General features: G+C 36.9%; 2 protein-coding genes across 2 annotated transcripts; both read left to right on the top strand.

Moving 5' to 3' along the window:
• Window positions 1-550: 550 nt before the first annotated feature.
• Window positions 551-3,551, top strand: LOC140786974 (type IV inositol polyphosphate 5-phosphatase 9-like). The gene is made up of 8 exons (XM_073135699.1): window positions 551-922; window positions 1,060-1,229; window positions 1,312-1,419; window positions 1,509-1,848; window positions 1,961-2,148; window positions 2,536-2,644; window positions 2,716-2,870; window positions 2,956-3,551. Exons 1-8 carry the CDS (start codon window positions 725-727, stop codon window positions 3,197-3,199), a joined length of 1,512 nt encoding a protein of 503 aa, XP_072991800.1. The 5' UTR covers window positions 551-724; the 3' UTR covers window positions 3,200-3,551.
• Window positions 3,552-6,119: 2,568 nt separating this feature from the next.
• Window positions 6,120-17,896, top strand: LOC140785801 (putative 3,4-dihydroxy-2-butanone kinase). Its single transcript, XM_073133815.1, has 20 exons — window positions 6,120-6,341; window positions 7,119-7,192; window positions 7,279-7,342; window positions 8,096-8,208; window positions 8,283-8,330; window positions 9,131-9,202; window positions 9,290-9,379; window positions 10,265-10,438; window positions 10,642-10,725; window positions 12,531-12,586; window positions 13,922-14,052; window positions 14,125-14,217; window positions 14,935-14,999; window positions 15,520-15,663; window positions 15,747-15,790; window positions 16,544-16,627; window positions 16,777-16,844; window positions 16,929-17,041; window positions 17,126-17,221; window positions 17,530-17,896. Exons 1-20 carry the CDS (start codon window positions 6,302-6,304, stop codon window positions 17,659-17,661), a joined length of 1,785 nt encoding a protein of 594 aa, XP_072989916.1. The 5' UTR covers window positions 6,120-6,301; the 3' UTR covers window positions 17,662-17,896.
• Window positions 17,897-18,837: the final 941 nt, after the last annotated feature.

Raw genomic sequence — 18,837 nt, 5'->3', positions numbered from 1 at the left:
TTGTTTATGCAAATTATGAAGGAAGAGCTACTTATTTCTTATAGAGTAGCACACAGAAAGATTTCTGTTAAGTTATCGACAAATTTGCAGGAATCGAGGAATCTCTGCATATCAATGGGTATATATGATTCCTTAATAGTCTGAAGTTTGTTGTAATCAGGCTTGCAATGATTGAACTGTTGAGCTAAATAACACCCAGTTGCAGCATTATTGGTTAGTTTGGTTACAAGAAGCATCATTCTTTGCCATGGATGTTGCAACTTTCGGCTTCAAAAAAGTTCCAATAGCTGGGCAGCTATGTGCCAAATATTAAAAATTAAAACAATCATCAACATATCCCCACATCCATCATCCTCTTCTTCTTTGAAATGCTTCTTCTCTGAGTTGCCCATGGTTGCCTTCATGCAACTTGGCATTAGTATAGCCTCATCTTTCAGTATCTCCCCTGGTCAACTCTGAGATTAACTCAAATTATGCTGTCAAGACTAGTCACACACTAAATCTTGCAGTACCCTTCTCTCACTCTGAATCTTCTACAAAAGTAAAAGTAGAGAAATCGAGAAGAAAAGGTTTTGGTTCACTTCATTTGTCAGTGGTCCCTGGTTCTTTCCTTGTCCTTCTCTGTAGGATTTATTGTCCCTGAGATAATATTCCTATCAATGCCATGCTTTGACATATATCATCCTCCCTGTCAGAAAGCAGTCATCTCTTCCTTCCTCTTTCCATGCAACTTGCCGAGAGGCCTGTATCTGCTAGTGCTAAGAAGGGCTCCATTGGTGCCCCCATAGTGGGCCCTACAACCTCCCCTATTTCTTCGTCTCTTATCTATTTAAAGCACCTTCCTTTCCACAACTTATGTTTCCTTCTCTTAGCTGAAACCAATTCTCTCCTTTCAAGCATGCCAGAAAACCAAAAGCAAGAAGTCAGCTCTCTTTCCCTCTCTATACCTCTATCTATCTATCTATCTATCTATTTGCATATCAATCTCTATTGCTGATACAAACATATTAGTACACAAGAAAGAGCCAAGTGATAGATCATGGTGTTCATTTTATTCAGGTCATTTGGCCAAGGTTGGTGGCAAACAAGCTATTCAGAAGGCCATTGAGCAGCCACTCCTTTGTCGCAGATTTTCCGAGCACTGAGATGCTTCTCGATGTCACAAATTTAGATGAGTCAGAGATGTCGAAGAGGTCTTCTAATGATCAAAAGGACAGACGCAAATACAAGTGAGCTTTGAAACAATTACGTCTAACCGTTGTTTGATAATAATGGAGTACTTTTTAACATTTTCTCCCAATATTCCTCAAGGCTTTTCGCCAGCACCTGGAACGTCGGAGGTGTCTCCCCACCCAATGATCTGAATTTGGAGGACTGGTTAGATACAAAACATAACTCCTATGACATATATGTTCTTGGGTAATCTCATCGTTTCTCTAGCTTTACGATGCCAAATATAATGTTCTCTCGCATTAGCTAGATAGTGATCGTTATTCCATGCATGATAGGTTTCAAGAAATCGTGCCGCTTAGCGCCAAAAATGTCCTAGGCCGCGAAACAAGTAGCATCTCTATGAAATGGAATTCACTCATCAGAGCAACACTGAACAAGTCCTTATCCAACTCACACACGGCTCAAGAATCAAAGGCTGGGGAGAAGCAGAAGGTGCATCCATTCAAGGAGGGCACTTCAAGGAAACAATTTGCACACGACTTCCAATGCGTAGTCAGCAAGCAGATGGTCGGAATTCTAGTGTCAGTGTGGGTGCGAGGTGATCTTCGCCGTTACATTCGCCGTCCAAGCGTCTCCTGTGTAGGTTGCGGTATCATGGGCTGCCTAGGAAACAAGGTATGTGTATATATATAGCATAACTTTTTAAACTTTGATCAGCAGTAGTAGTAGTGGTACATGGAAATTTCAATGAAAAAAAAAGAAAAAAAAATGTGTTTTAATTGCGCAGGGTTCGGTTTCGGTTAGATTTTGGCTACACGAAACGAGCTTCTGCTTCGTCTGCTGCCATTTGGCTTCAGGAGCTAAACAAGAGGATGAGATGCATAGGAATTCAAATGCCATGGAGATATTATCTAGAACGATTTTTCCTAGCGGTCCTTCATCCCATGATTTACCACAAAAGATTCTAGATCATGAGTGAGTAACTAACTGCAAGGACTAACTTCTGTTATATTTTATAAAAGCAAGATGAATACCATTCTATGTTAATTTTAAGTTCAAGAAAAGTCATAATCTGTGGGCTTATAAGTTTTTAATTAAGTAGTTGAACAGCTCGATCAGTTCTTTAGTAAAAAAGGACAAAATTGATGAATCACTGGTCATGATATAATATCAGCAAAACTACCTATGAATGTCTTGCAAGTCTCTAACAAAGCATAAAGTAAAGCCACTATCTTTGTTAGACCAAAGGAAATAGTAGTAAGAAAACTGGTACAGTAATTGATTTCAGCAAACAAAGTTGAACTAGTTGTCAATATTAATGACTGATTCAATCTTATTAGTTTTTGTTTTGCAACTTTGCAGTCGAATAATACTGCTTGGCGATTTGAATTATAGAATCTCCTTGCCAGAGTCCATGACATGTTTACTTGTAGAACAGAAGGAATGGAACATTTTGTTACAGAATGATCAGGTACCTGATGATATATATGACCTCAACAAACCTTCTCATGATATAAATGATTCATCCCTCTATTCATGCAGTTGCATGGAGAGGTCTCCTCTGATGGTGGAGCCTTTGAAGGTTGGCATGAGGGTGCAATCACATTCGCCCCAACATATAAATATCAAACGAATTCTGATACATATTATGTGTTCATTCAAGGAAAAAAAGGCAAGAAAAGGCGCGCGCCTGCATGGTGAGTAATCAAAAATTTTGCATGCACTTCCTTGATCAGACCAATACTACTATTAGATGATTAATGTGATAATGGATTCCTTTAGGTGCGATCGCATTCTCTGGTATGGTGAGGGCTTGAAACAAGATTTTTATGATCGATTCGAATCAAGGTTATCAGATCATCGGCCGGTGAGAGCTCTCTTCACCGCAGAAGTTGAAGTTCCAAGAGATTTGAACTCATTAAGAAGCTTCTTTCTGTCAGATAGATTTGACAGGATAATAAGCGATACAGAATTGTTTCTGAAGGATGATCAGATAAGAAGTGCAAGATTCAGCGCCACTATATAATCCCTTTTAGTTCATAATTTTTTTTTTCACCTAGAGAAAAGAATTGAAATGATATCAGCATGATCATCAATCAGAATAACAACTCCTACCAAATTAACTGTGGATTGATCACGGCTTCACGGTGAGCTTTGGCTGACAAGAGAGAGCTCAAGAAGCTAATTTTTTAATGCATCTTCCCCTCTCTACAAGGTAAAAAGGAAAAAGTGAACTTCAAATATATGATCCTGTTAATTTGTATACTTACAGCATATGTTATATCTGTAATTCTCCTCTGAATTGTTTAAACCTAATATTATGTAAAAAAATTTGCGTATGAAAGTAAGAATAGAGCCACACAATTGGGTGCCGTCAATGTTATCCAATTTGAATGGATTGGGTGAGGTGGGGTACATCCCTAAACAATTGCAATCATTAGAGGAAGTAGTATTTTCTATTAGGCAAATCCTTTGTCTCCATCTTGTTTCTTTTATTACTGACAGCAATGAAAGAGCCAAACAAGTTGGTGGTGGGCTGCATAATCTTATCTCTCACAAACAAATGGGATTGCTTAGGATGCAAACTTTGTATCTTTGTTATAATTGAGCAACTTTTTCATTAGAAATTCCATATATCAACTGATCGATCTGATTGCTGAATGATGTGGTAGTTAGAACAACCACAATGATCACAATTCATCTGCTTCCTGTTAATCATATACGACTTTGAAACACTGTTAACATCAGTATAACTTATACACCAACGAGATAGTGCTTTGAATGTGAAATGGGCTAATATTGTACGAGAATTCTCGAGTTCGAACGAAGAAAATTTGATGTCTTCCAGTCCATATGCTGAGAACTTTCTTCGCACTTTAGATGCATGTACCAAGACAAAAGAAAAAAAAAAAAAAAAGACTATCCTGACCTATTTGTCATACTATGGATTCCAAAGTTAATGCGTCAATAAACTCGTTGAAAACAACGCATCAGCATCTAATAATGGATTCTATCTTCACACTGTTTCACACATGCAGATGGATTCACTTACCTTATCCGATCACATCAAGATCTTCACTGCAGAAGAGACTCCACTTCTATGAAACAATTTAAGACACACGAAATTTATAGCCCAAGGATCTCCTCTTTACAATATTAGCACAGTTTGATACTTTTGATGCATAAGCGAAGCCACAAACGACAATTGCCAACTTTTGTCGGCCATATTTACCAATACAAACGCAGCAATAATATAAGAATAATGCTATGCTTGGTTTAATAGGGTGGGCCATGAGACCATTCAACTTGTGGCTTGGCTCATTACAAAGAAGTTAGTCAACTCTCTGAGGGCATGAGACAAACTCTCCCAACCAAAGCCCATATTTTTTATTGGGCCAGAGTTAAGTTGGGCTTTCTTAGTGAAGGGATAAAGGAAAAAAAGAAGCCATGGATGCTCGATGTGGAGTTGTTGGCCCAGTTGAGTTGATATAAACGTAATAATATTGATAGGAAATTATTATTATTATTATTATTATTATTCACAAGCACGAAGACTAAAGCCAGGCAAAATGTTAACTTTCTGTAAATATAGAGACACTTAGGCTCCACCAAGCTTTTAGCTGAAGCCATACGCGTTGCTGAATAATTGCTCTGAATTAAACGCCGTCAAGACCTGCTTCAAGCCATCGTCTTGCCGAGCTAATCGTACTACCAAATCATCAAACGAATCGGGCCAAATCACTAAACTACTAAATAATTTCTTCATAAATTATTTAGAGTTCGAGTCGAATTCATGACCCTCTTGGATATGAAAAAGATACATATCATCATCATATGTACGATAAAAAAAACTTTATTATGGATTCTAGAAAAATGCCAACCATCATGAAAATTGGAAAAGATCACCTATTTCACCTCATTATAAATCAAATCTCTCCGCCAACAAAACTGAGGACAAAGGCGTACCCACTTTTGCCCCCACTGACCAGGCCTTCTCTCATTGGACAAAACCGGTCTGGGTCACAACTCACAAGCATCAGATGCGGATCAAATCCGGAGGAGGGAAAGGACCAACTTGGCATGGGCTTTGGATTTGCTGCCAGGATCCCAACATCAAACCTCTCTGCCTCTCTGTATATTAGGCTATCGATTACCACAATTATTAATATTCAGATTGGCGGGAAGAAATATGATTCTTTTTTATTTATTTTTAATCCAGAGTGGAATTTTAAGCTAAATATAAATTAGGAGTGGCCCCCACGTAAAGACAAAAGACACGTGGATCGACAGCCGGGTTCATTATCCTACGTCGCTGTTCGCCAGAAAACGGGAACATTTGTCGAGTTTTTGATAAAACTAGCCCTCACTATTATTATTATTTTTTCCTTTTACAAGACTAACAATTTAGTAGTTTACGTGGAAATTTCTCCATTTATATTTAGCAGTTTTCTCAAAGATTATATTATTTAAAATAGTCCAAAACTCACATTTTGACATACGCATGCTTCCTTCTAACGTGCCAGGTCCGACACACGTTTTTAGCGAAGGCTGTCCGCTGTTTGCTTCTTGCGGGCGCACCGACATTCTACGTGTGCCGATCTTGAGTGACAAAACCAAAGGAGACCGTTTCGATTTCACGTCTTAACTGGCCGGCTGTTTCCACTGAAACAGCGGATCTTCTTCTCTAGAAGTCCCGCTATATTCGAGAAGGGAAGATATCGCTTCTCCAACTCAACCACCCACTTTACTAGTTAATTACTAAATCTGCCACTTCCTCTCAGCCAATGTAATTTCGACTTTATCTTGATCGGACGGTAAGGAATAGCGTATCCATGCTCCCCTTATCTTGATCATCGCTTATATGGGAAAATCGTAGATTTTATTCAACCTGAAGGGTATTTCCGTAAGTTAGGACATTTTATTCGGACAGAGAGGTAGCTTTTGCCAAACCCTCCGCGAGAAATAAAAAATATTTTAAAGGGGAGAGAGAGAAAAGTAGAAGACTCCAACTCCCTTCTTCCTCCCGCGCTCTCATCCTCGTCGAGAGCTAGGGTTCGTCTCGTCGACTGGTCCGATTTCTCGATCTTGTCGTCTTTTGAGGCGATCGGCCAAGAATTCGGGGTTGAGCATGGCGTACCAAGGAAAGAAGCTGATCAACGATCCCGACGGTCTCTTCCCACTGTTTCTTGATTTTTTTTCCCCATTTTTTCTTGACCGTTTTCGTGAATTTTCGAGGTAGATTCGAGAGGTTAAATCTTCTCAATCTAATTCTGCGGCTTCTGTGTCCCTGATCGGATCCAGGAGCTCGTAGTCGTTCTTTTTCTGGCTATTTGATTTGTTTGAGCGTTTTCTTTGTGTTGATGCTTCTTATGGAATTATCTGGTTGTTGCTTCTCTGTTCTAATCGGGGAGGTCGTTGCCGTTCCTATTTGGTTATCTCACCTCGTTTGATCGCTTTCTTAAGTTGAGATCGGCCGTCTATGATTTCTTCGAGGATGTTGTACTGATCGAGTTATATGCATACTGCGTATCTGATGATGCATATTAATGGGTGCATAATGTGGATGTTTGTTCTTGAAGAATATGGATGTGCTGGTAACGTGATATTGTTAAATATTGAGGTGCTCCAAACATCATGAGATCGGAGAAGGATGCTAATAAACCCCCACCATTTGTTGATTATATTCCTTTTATCCTGAAATTTAGCAAAGTTTGAAGATATATACTTGTGGTATTATTTTTCTTCTTTTTGGTTGAGATATGATTAATATATTCTCAGTAATGTTTCTGTTGCATGTCTAATGATGCAATGCTGACATAGTGTAAATATATGCAGATACTACTTTCCAAATTTTGGCACAAATTTAGTAGTGTAAATATGTGGTAATGTTGTTGAATCTTCAGAGATTTGTGATTTGAATTAACTTTCTGGTAATATGAATGCAGAAGTGGTGACTGAGTTCATTGAGGGTTTGGTTGAAACTTATCCCGGTTTGCAGTACTTGGATGGATTTCCGCAGGTGATGTGAATGTGCCAACCTGTACGTGATTTGATAACCTTTTGGCAATCTTTGATCTTGAAGTGAAATCTTTTGCTGCACTACAGATTAAGGTTGTTTTGCGTGCTGATGTCTCGATTGACACATATAACAAGGTTGCTGTCATATCAGGTATGAAGCTTGTAATTGTTCTTTTCTGTTTAATATATTTGTTGCTGATGGCTGATATGGTAAATTGGTTACATCATGTGCATGTATGTTGAAAATTAAAGATTTGATCCCAGCCAATATGGAAAAATGAATAAGAATAAGTATAACTGAATTCACAGAAATACGGCTGTTAACAGAATTTTTGTTCCCATAGAGGGAAAAATAATAGTTCAGGACCTACGGAGTCTTGTCGCATTTAATGAATCATGGGTCACTGTAATACCACTGTCTACCGGGTGTTTATTTCCATAGAGGGAAAGATCTAAGCTCTGGTCTGCAGTATGGAGTCATCATAGCAATTGATGAATCTTCTTGCAAATCTATGTTTGTAGCAAACTAGTGCTCATGTCTTCCGTAATAAGAAATTGCAAGAAAAAGACATAGCAGTTGCCAAGCACAAATGCTGTGCCATGTTAACTGAATTTTGCCAACCTAAAAGAAGCGAGGTAAGTTGGGTGTGTTAATTAGATAGCCACATGGAATAAAATGAACCCCATCTAGCCCCTAGTCCCTCCTTATTTTTATATTTCTAATGTTGGCCACATTGACCAAGCCTTCTCCAGATGATCTTTTATTGAAATTTCTGCTAGCCTAGGATATAGAAAAAAAAGAAGAAAAAAACTCCTAGGTGTTTTATCCCTGGTAAGCAGAACTTGGCCATTGCTTATCTGCTAACCAAACTAAGCCTATTGCTTGAATTGTTTCTTTCCGCAGGAGGTGGAAGCGGTCATGAACCTGCTCAAACTGGATTTGTTGGGGAAGGGATGTTGACAGCTGCAATATCAGGAGATGTTTTCACTTCTCCACCTGCTACTTCTATATTAGCTGTATGATTTTCTTGGCACTACTTATTTTATTATTACTTTCTTCTCTTCCAAACTGACATAATTTATACTTACAGGCCATTCGAGCTGTAACAGGTCCTAAGGGTTGCCTACTAATAGTAACGGTATTATATTGTCCTCTCTTTTATGAGTCAGCTACTATTGCTGGTGCACTGCATTTCAAAATCTTTATACCAGTTCCTTTGCTGGTGTTCTTGCCAGCAGTTCTTGTTATATGTATTATATCCAAGGAGAATTTGAAATTTCAATTTTATATTTAATAAATTTTTATACTAGATGATATTGGTAATTGTTTCCTTATAATTTTCTTTATGACTGCTGCTTGATTAATGTTGCCATTGGTGCTTCTTTCTTAATCCTCGTTTGGTTCTAGATTATCTTTTTTTCTATCTTAAATTAAGGAACAATACTTATATTTGTAACCAAACATTAAATTGTCTCTGTACTAGATTGATAGTACTATTCAAATTATTTCACACATAAGTTCAATTATAATTTTACCCTTGATTTTACTATAGTAATTAAAAAAATTCTCTCTCCTCTTTCTGACCATCCACCTGTCTCATTCCACAAATAAAAGTTTTTATTCAATTTTTTCATCTTTCTCCTTACTCTTACCACCTACTCATCTCTTTTCTTACTCAACTATGCAATACATACCTGCAAAAATAAGAACACTTTTAACATAAATTTACATGTCAAATCAAGGGTATTTGAGTCAATTTTTAGTTTTTCACTTCTTAGTTATATTTTTACCTTAATTTTATGTCACATCAAATTACCCTACTCTAATTAGAGGTACATTTTTAAGAGTAAGGAATTAGAATAGCTATAGTACTATACTAGATTTCCCCTTAACCAAAAACCATACGGGACCTTACAGGTTGGGTTTTGAACTTGACAGAACTATACTGGTGATCGACTCAATTTTGGTTTGGCAGCTGAACAAGCAAAATCTGAAGGCTATAAAGTGGAGGTATTAACTATCTGATATCTTCATTAAAAAGAAGATAACTTTAAAATAACCTAAGTTTGTGTAAAATTAAATTTTGCATATCTGCAGACAGTTATTGTTGGAGATGACTGTGCTCTCCCACCACCTCGTGGCATAGCTGGTCGGAGAGGTCTGGCAGGGACCATTCTTGTTCACAAGGTATTGTTCCCTCAGTGCCTATCTTTGTCTAGCATGACCAGAATCCACAAACTAAAGGTTGTTCTAATCCACTTTGGCAAAACCTGAAAGCTTTCAAGAACCTGTAGAATAATGACACAAAAAATAATCACAGTGACTCTTTTCCTTGATAATCATAAGAAAGCAAAAGTATAACTTAAGCATAATTGCCTGATGTTTTTATTTTCTTTCTTAATTTCTCAGTGGGAACAAGTCTTACCAAAATGAATTTTCTGATAGCTCTTATGTACTTGCAAACTTCCTTGAAGAATATGACTGTATTATAATCAGACGATATTTTTGCTTATATGCGTATCTGCACATGGTGTTGGTTGCATATGTGCTCAAGCTTTAGGTGCTGTCTGAGAATCTGCTTTAGTTTAATTAATACTTCAAAATGGTAGCAGGTCCCATTATTAAAATGCAAAAAAAAATGTAATTAGATTTAGTTGTCTCTTACTCAATAAGATTAATTGCCTAGCCTTAGTGCAAGTTTTATTTTTCTATGAACAAATCGCTCAGTGGGGTTTGTACTTTGTAGTTGTGTGAAACTAAGTTGTTCTGATATATCATCTTTGTTCTAGCAGTTTAGATTGAAAGTAATTCAGATTCTTTCATTCAATGTCTACAAAAGGTTGTTACATGATCTTCAAATGTGGACTTGATGCTTTGGTCCTATGACTAGTCTGAAATGAATTATAATTTCCAACTAAAGTGTACACAGAAAATTCGTAGGTTTCAATCCGTGATATGAACAGGTTACAAAACTTTGACATGCTAAAAGCATTGTACTTAAGCACAAGAGCCGGGTTGAAGCATAATACATATAGATTTTTTTTTCTTTCTAATTGTTTCTTTAATTTATAGGTTGCTGGCGCAGCTGCAGAAGCTGGTTTGTCACTTGCTGATGTTGCTGCAGAAGCAAAACATGCATCTGAAATGGTGGGAACTATGGGAGTTGCTTTGTCAGTATGTACACTGCCTGGCCAGGTCACATCAGATCGTTTAGGCCCAGGATTAATGGAGCTTGGCCTTGGAATTGTAAGTTTATTCAACTCATATAGTAAAGTGATTCTGATAGGGTTGATGTTGATATGGTTGACTTCATCTCTAGTTTATGTTGTATTGTTTATGTCTGAGCATCCTCTTGTTATCAGCTACTACTTATTTATAATATATAGACAGTATTACATCCCCTTTTCTCCAACTAAGAAGCTTCTTCCGTTTTCTTTCGCTTTTTTTAGCATGGGGAGCCTGGTGCTGCTGTGGTTGACCTCCAACCTGTTGATATAGTCGTATCTCATGTTCTCAGGCAGATATTGTCACCGGTATGGTTTGCTTTGCTTTCTGCATTCAATTTTTGAAGTTGTGTCATATTACATGACATATTTCTCTTTCATCCCTTTGAAAGTAGTCCAGGACTTCCTATTTTTTATTTTTCATCCCTTTGAAACTACATTTAGCTTTTGTTAATTCTTTCTTCCTATACTAGTGTCATTCAATGTTGTACATCCTAACTGGGGTTCATTTCTTTAAATGAATTTCAACTTGAGAAATCATAATTATTCCATGGGGTTTTTGTAAAAGCAATAGAAAATAGTAATTGTGATTTTGTATTTTCCTACATTTTAAACATTTCAAGATTTCTAACTTAGGAGAGTGAAACAAGTGAGATTAAGATTTGCACTCTATTACAAAACTAAACTATAGGCAAATTTGCATCTAACTCTACTTTTTCATGTATGTGTGGTTTATAACCTAGATTTTCAATATTTACAAATTGCAACTTGCATCTTATCAAATATTTGCAGAAACCATCATGCCATTAGGTTCATCACTAAACTTAATCAAACTCTTAGGTTAAGCTAATTACATTAAAGATATTACTAAAATACCAAGAACACATTTCCTCTACAACCTAAAACACAACTGTTCTTAATCAATAAAATGTCAAATAAATGTAATTCAAGGCTAGGAATTGATAGATGAGTGTCATCTAATTAATTCAATTTTAAAGAACTAAAATTTATTTCTCAACAATTTCGGATGGGATGCAGCTTTCTGATAAACAATGAGGGAGAAGAGACGGTGGAAGGAGAAGAGAGGGTTAGAAAGTGCTCCAATTTCCTTCGTTTTTTAATCTTTGAAATTTTGGCCAAAGGAGTATTGATCATTCTGAAGAAGGAAGAAGGGTGAGAAACAGTTGAACTAGATGGAAATATTCTTTTTATGCCATTTACCAAATGGTGTTAGTGTTAACCTAACTTAGAATGTAAACCACAAATATGTGAAAAAGATAGGGTGTAAAATTTAAATTTTCCTAAATTTTAACCATAGTGAGTAAAAAGAAGACACTTCCGTGCGTTGTACTCTCATAAACCACAATTTGGGCCCTAATTTGGGTTCATTTCCACATTCATGGGAGCCTGACAATATGAAGTCTTTAACAAGGTCAACATGGAATATAAGTTTCCTACTCATTCATGGCACAAATATTTATTACTTTAATTCAATGAAGGTCTTAAACTCTTAATATTTCCCTTCCCTTTTGAAGGTTGAGGATGGTTCTCTTCTTAATCTTCCCCTGTTCTGGGAGCCTCTTGCAGTAGGCTCATATAAAAAGTTGGACCAAGAGAGCAGGAAATGACTCATCTCTTCTTGAACGTACCAACTGACCTTATTAGTTATTACTTTATCTCCCTTGCATAATGAAAACAATGATGTAATAACATTGTAAATCATAAAAAGATTACCATACATACTTTGAAAATGATATGCCTGATTCTCCCTTGTTTTTTATTCTTTTTATTGGTTTAATTAGCAGAAACTCGGAAACCAATGCCCATGTAATAACTGAGGAGCTATATACATGGGTAGTTGGTCACGGTCCTTAAAGTTCACTAGCTATAGTTCCACATTCATGCTGTAAGCATAAGGTGACATCCAGAATTTGATTATGTTGTTGTGACTTGTGAAGAAGCAATTTGTACCTATATCTGAATGACATGATTAGAGTGTATGCACACACGAAGGCATGTTTTGGAGGGAAAAAGTCTAGATTTACTTTCTCTGAAATTTGATACTACCCTCTCCTAATAACATTTCTTTATGGAATTGTTTCAACTGCTTACAGGAAACTCAATATGTTCCTATCAGAAGGGGAAGTAGAGTGGTTCTCATGATTAATGGGTAAACAATATTGTTTTCAGGCTTATACTTCTCTATTGACTATTGTGCAATTTGAGTAAATTTTGCAAGGGAAAGGGTGACTTCCATTATTTTTCTTGGATGATATGGATCAATTCTGATATATGCACATCTATTTCCAGTATCAAGTTCACTGCTTTAAATAATTTAACTATCTTTGGACTTGAACTTGAACTTGACATTTGGTTTTGATTTAACTTAAATAGAATAATTTAACTGCAATATCTTCTTTCTTAAACTTGAAGGAAACCATGTACTGGAACATTTTGTTATGATTGGAATTATTCATTTCATCATCTTTATCAGAAAACAGGGGGAACTTTTGCAGCCTTTTTGGAGGAATAGTCTTGGAGACATCATTTGTCATCGGTTGCCAATTATACTGATGAAGACTGCACTTAACCATGACCTTCATTTTTAATAGTTTTATATCTCATCAGGAGTGTCACAAAGAAAAGATTTAGTGAGCAAAGAAAACTCCCTTTGACTTAAGATGATTTTATAGGAAGTGTGGGCTGACATGCTTCCAGTAAGAAAATTAGAGCAATTTGTTTGAAATGCTTAGTGGTTAGGTTAGAATGGTTGTTATAGGTTAATACTTAATAGCTTCTTTAGTACAGTCAAGTTGCATTAGCTCCAAGCAATTGAGCTCATGGATAGTAAATAGGGTGATTATTAATTTGCTACATTGATTTGGTTTGGAGTAATTGTTGTGAAGTACAGGTATAGAATGGAAAAGAGTCAAGAAGTATACAATGGGCATGAAAACTCAAATGAATATGGCAAGCTGAAAAGTAGAATTTTGGTATAAAGAGGGATATAATATAACCTCTGAAAGAGTAAGTGAAATGGGATTGAAAAAGTGGTAGACCAGAGAGTCTCTGGGTCAGGCTAGAGTAATAAATGTACTATCAAATTTGAGTGCAGCCAGACCCGTGGGCTAAGAACTTCTACCAAGGCCTGGCAGAGAATCAGCAGACTTAGTCGATTTTGGATTGGCTTTATTAGTGTACTATGAAAGTGATATCTGTATTAGAAGTTCTGGTTTTTTTACCATCAAGGTAGGCTTTAAAATAATTAGTTTCAGTGTATTTTCTCACTGGTAATTATATGAATGCTGAGCTAAGTATGCATTTATTATAGATTCCTAGTTAGCAATTTCAGAACGAAAAAGTGGAAAGAAAATAATTAACACATTGAACATCTGATCTGAGTTATGTATTTTTTTTTCTGGATCTGAAGTTAGCAATTTTGAATGAAAAAATGGAAAGAAAATAATCAACACATTGAACATCTGACCTCAGTTACATTGCACAGATTGGGTGGCACTCCCATGATGGAGCTAATGATTGCAACAAGAAAGGCGGTTCCGGAGCTTCAACTGGAACATGGACTTGCTGTTGAGAGGGTTTACACCGGATCATTTATGACCTCTCTAGATATGGCAGGTTAGTTCCTGCATGAGGCTTTGGCATATAATTGTCTAATGACTTGGTAGATCATAAAGTTGTCCTGCACAGGGTTCTCCATCTCTATCATGAGAGCAGATGAAGCAATTTTACAACGTTTGGATGCCCCAACTAAAGCTCCATATTGGCCTGTTGGTGTTGAAGGTAATTTAACATTTTAGGTTAAATTCCGTTTAACTTCAACTTCTGATCACAGATTTTTATTTGCTAAAAGCACATCGTTATCTATTATTTCTAATTATTCTTTCTTGATCTATATCGAAGAATGCTAATCCAGATTATTTAGCCCGATCCAATTTTATTTGGATGCAGGATCTAAATCATGAATTATATGATCCTGACAATGTATCCAAATTTAATACAATTATAAATCTATGCTTGAACTTCACCTTGGGACACGACAAATTAAGTTGTATTTAATGATTATTTTGAAACTATTGTTTTATTTTGCTCTTTGACTTTCTGCGCTTTAAATTTTGAAAATCCTATTATATTTGGAAGATGGTTTTAACTTTTAAGTGTGAATTGTCCACAGCTTTCAAAGATGAAGCTACTCACTGAAGTTACTTAGATATATCATAGGTTCTTTTAGTTTTTGTTATCTTGAAATAATTACTGCTACATATTTTTTGTTGCACTTTTTCTTCGCCTTCACATTGCTGACTTTTGTGTTATGACTAGCATTTGACAAATTATTTTTCTGAGAGATAAAGTGAAGGACTATCATTGTAGCAATGGAGTTATGGAGACTTTTAAATGTGAAAACAAATGGCTTTATCTATTTAGCAAAATATCTGTTGTTTGCTTGTTAAGTTAGTAGCTATTACTATTGAGCTTCAAGTTGACATTTTTAATCTGTAGGTAATCGTCCACCTGCAAAAATTCCTGTTCCGCTGCCACCGTCTTGTTCAACAAGGAATGACGAGGTAAAACAACACAAGAATTTGTTTCAAAACCTTATTCAAGAAATCGGCTTTCATCTCCTTAAAAAAAGAATAATATATTCAGCAGAGTATTATCTTTAGTTCTCCATTAATATGCAAGTAATGCTGCTTGGCTTTGAACATTGCCCCTTCTGTAAGCTTACTAAATATTTGGCCTGTTTAGGCTACATATCATTCAAATGAACCATCGTCCAAATGTATTTTGTTGGTCATTATAGTGTTGATTGATCAACCGGAGTATGTGCCTCCTAGATAATTAAAGTTGAGACCTGGGCAGTCCTCAGCCCAATGATGTTCTTGGAGATTTGCTATCTCTTGGTTATTTCTAGAAAAATGTGCTGCTATCGTATTCTGTAACCTGATAGTTTCCAACATGCGTGTGTTTTCTTTTTCTTTTTCCTTTTTTCCTTTTGCTATAAGATATAAATAATGCATAATGTAGTTCCTTTGTCATATGGGTCTTCTTTTCTTTTACTGACTTTACTCACTGATGCATTAGCAGATACTTAGCCAACCTCACAAACTAACTGAACAAGGCTGCGTTCTGGAGGCTGCTATTGAAGCAGCTGCCAAAGAGATTATCAATCTTAAGGACCAATTAAATGAATGGGACAGTAAAGTGGGCGATGGCGACTGTGGGACTACTGTAAGTCCTCATTTGAGCCATAATGTCTTTGTACGTTATCGTGATGGTTTTCTATGGATTTATTAAGACATCTTCCTTGTCAGATGTATAGAGGTGCAGTTGCTGTTCTTGAAGATGTGAAAAAGCGGTACAGATTAATTTGTTCCTTTCTGTGGCACTTTTTGAACAAAATTGTGTCAGTTTGTGCGAGGCACCTTGACATGATACATCCTTTGTTTGCTCACCTATCCTTTTCATCCATTATCATCCATCGCTGTTTGTGATTTCATGTCATAATCAGTTGTGTGACAGTTCTTTCTAGTATGGCTTTAGCCCAAGAACTTTATTATGGTCAACTCCTCAATTTGAGAATATTTTCATTGAGGGTTTTTGTTTGGTAAAGCAGCACAGAAATTCTGATACTTGAACCAGCATTTAAGTTGTTAATCAACCACTCAGTTGAAGAGAACCATTTGCTATTATTATCAGTAGGAGGTTAACATAGGAACTTAGCATAAAAAGTGTAGTGATATAATGTAAAATTAGTATGTTATGATTTGCTGTCTTCTGAGATCTCTTGTTTCTGGGCATCCCAGGAATTTGCCATCGTCTGTGATTAAGTAGGTCAACCTTAGGACTGTCCCATAAGGATTGAGCTAGTGGTTTTAGCATGTCGGTTATATAACTTGAGGCATAATGTCGGCAGGTAGGGCATTTGTATTCTATGGTTACTCACACTTTCTTTTGAGTTTTACTTCCACTCAGGGACTATAAGTGTAGTCTAAACTTCTGTTAATTACTTATATTTATTGTAAATGAAACAGACTGATGAGTTCTGTAATCTTCCTAGGCTTACAATTTTCTTGGTTGATGTCTAATCATGTTTCTTTTGCTCCACCAGATACCCTATGAATGACGCTGCAGAAACAGTAAATGAGATTGGAACCTCAATTCGAAGGGTGATGGGTGGAACAAGTGGAATCTTGTATTATACCCCTCTTATCTTCTTTCTAAGAGCATATACGTTAGATTACGATGATAATGTTGTCTTTTTTCCATTGTCTTACATTGTGTTGTGAAATCTGTAAGACTGGAACTTTTCTAATATAAAATATTTGATTCATTTCTTGACAGGTACGACATTTTCTGCAAGGCTGCATATGCAAGTTTAAAGAGAAGCTCAATAATCACAGCAAAGCAATGTAATTAATGTTGTACATTTATGCAGCAAATTAATGAGTACCATATTCAGTAAGGATAATCAGGAATACCTGCTGCCTATCCAGGGTCTGATGCATTAGAGGCATCCATCGCTGCTGTTAGCAAATATGGTGGTGCTGATGCAGGCTATCGGACAATGTTGGATGCTCTTATTCCAGCATCTGCAGTTCTTAAAGAGGCAAGAAATGGTTCTCCATAGTCCACATCGTATTGTACCTTAGAAACAATAGACTATAATATAATGTGGTGGCTTCATGAACAGAGGCTGGATGCTGGTGATGATCCTTTGACAGCTTTTCACCTGTCATCTGAAGCAGCTTTGATTGGGGCAGAGTCTACTAAGCATATGCAAGCACAAGTAATTCATCTTTTTAATTCATATTATCATGTGATTGCAGAAATCAGAGAATGAAAAATTAATAATAGTGCGTCGCGTATACACCATTATGCGAGAAGGTGCCATCCCATATGAGTTAATCAGGTTTGTGAGCATCAATTGCTCAATATATACTGTGGTGGACCGCATATGTCCATGAGTCGATCATGGCATAATCTGGCCATAAATCCTGGCTGCTTTGAACCCTTGAGCCTTTGTCACAAGTTGATATATGATTAAACTGAAAATATACGTCATGCATTCTCTAATGATTGCTAAAATATATGCAGGCTGGTCGATCTACATATGTAGCAGTGGATCTGCTAGCTTTGGTTCCTGACCCTGGAGCAATGGCTGTGGCCGCATGGTATAAAGCTGCATTCCTTGCTGTGAAAAGCAAGCTGCAACCTTCAGAGAGTTGACCGTAGCTGTGGAGTACGGGACTAAATTGCACACCTGACATTTCACATTTTTTTCCCATCAGAGTTGCTTGTTTTCCGCTTGTGCTGCTGCATGAGCTGAGAAAGCTGATTTTATCGGCTTAGTCCAACTCAATTTAACATGCTGTGTAAAGAACTAGTAAATGAGGAAAACAATTGTGAGAGGCACCAAATTACATCAAAAGAAGAATCTATAGCCACTACTGCGGTTGGATCATTGCCCTAATCTTGAATCTGCTATGCAGTATAGACAGTTAGTGCATGTTCTAATCTGGAATCTGCTATGGGATATAGATAATATACCGTGTTTAGATGTTACAGCGAGGTCACATTTTATTTTTATCCTTAATATGTTGTTCCAATTACCGTGATGCTAGTGACATGTAAGAGTGGAACCCATAAAATTGCAGTTGCTCTGGTAAGTGTTATGTCTATATTATGGATGAGTAGGTAAATGACGAAAGTACAGCAATCCTATGCAGAGCGGGTGACAAACTATGCTTCTAGGTTCATGCCATCAGGAAAAAACTCTTTGGGTTCTTACAATGGACTGCACCTGGCCGTCACCGGATTCCCCAAAGCAATAATTGATGGAATGAGTTCAATCAGGTCAGTTTCGGTTGGAAGAGCGAGTTGCAAAGAATCTTGACTGGCCGATATATAGGCCCAACATTGACCTGCAAAAACTATAGTAAAAGAGGAAGAGATGATATTAAAGAGTTTTTCAAGGTTTTTCTTGGTCTTAGGATGCTTAATATGTTTGGTATGGACAAAAAGGCTAGTGTCTTATTTGTGGCCTTACTCGTTAGGGTTATCAGGACAAGCTGTATAATCCTATCAGGTATTGCAAGACGACCGGAAGCAATGTTAAAAAGTTACATTAGTTCGATTTTATTTGTGAATACTTCCTATCGTCGGTCTACAACATGATACGTAGCAGAAATACATCAGACATTACATCACATCATCTGGTTGTAGCGAAATCCTACATCATCTGGCTATAAAGGATCCGCTGCCCCTGCGATGCCGTATATTAACATCCATTCGCAACGCATTCCCGCCAAGCGGTCAGCTGACGGGCTACCGGGAAGGGGAGGCCCAGCTCACTCACCTGTTATATGAGGATGATCTCCTCATCACGGTACAGGCGACGGAGTT

This window comes from Typha latifolia, chromosome 4, assembly GCF_019914945.1.
Source record: "Typha latifolia isolate L0001 chromosome 4, TyphaL0001v2, whole genome shotgun sequence".
Lineage (NCBI taxonomy): Eukaryota > Viridiplantae > Streptophyta > Magnoliopsida > Poales > Typhaceae > Typha > Typha latifolia.
The sequence above is the reverse complement of the archived record's forward strand: the minus strand, read 5'-3'. Positions and strand labels throughout refer to the sequence as shown.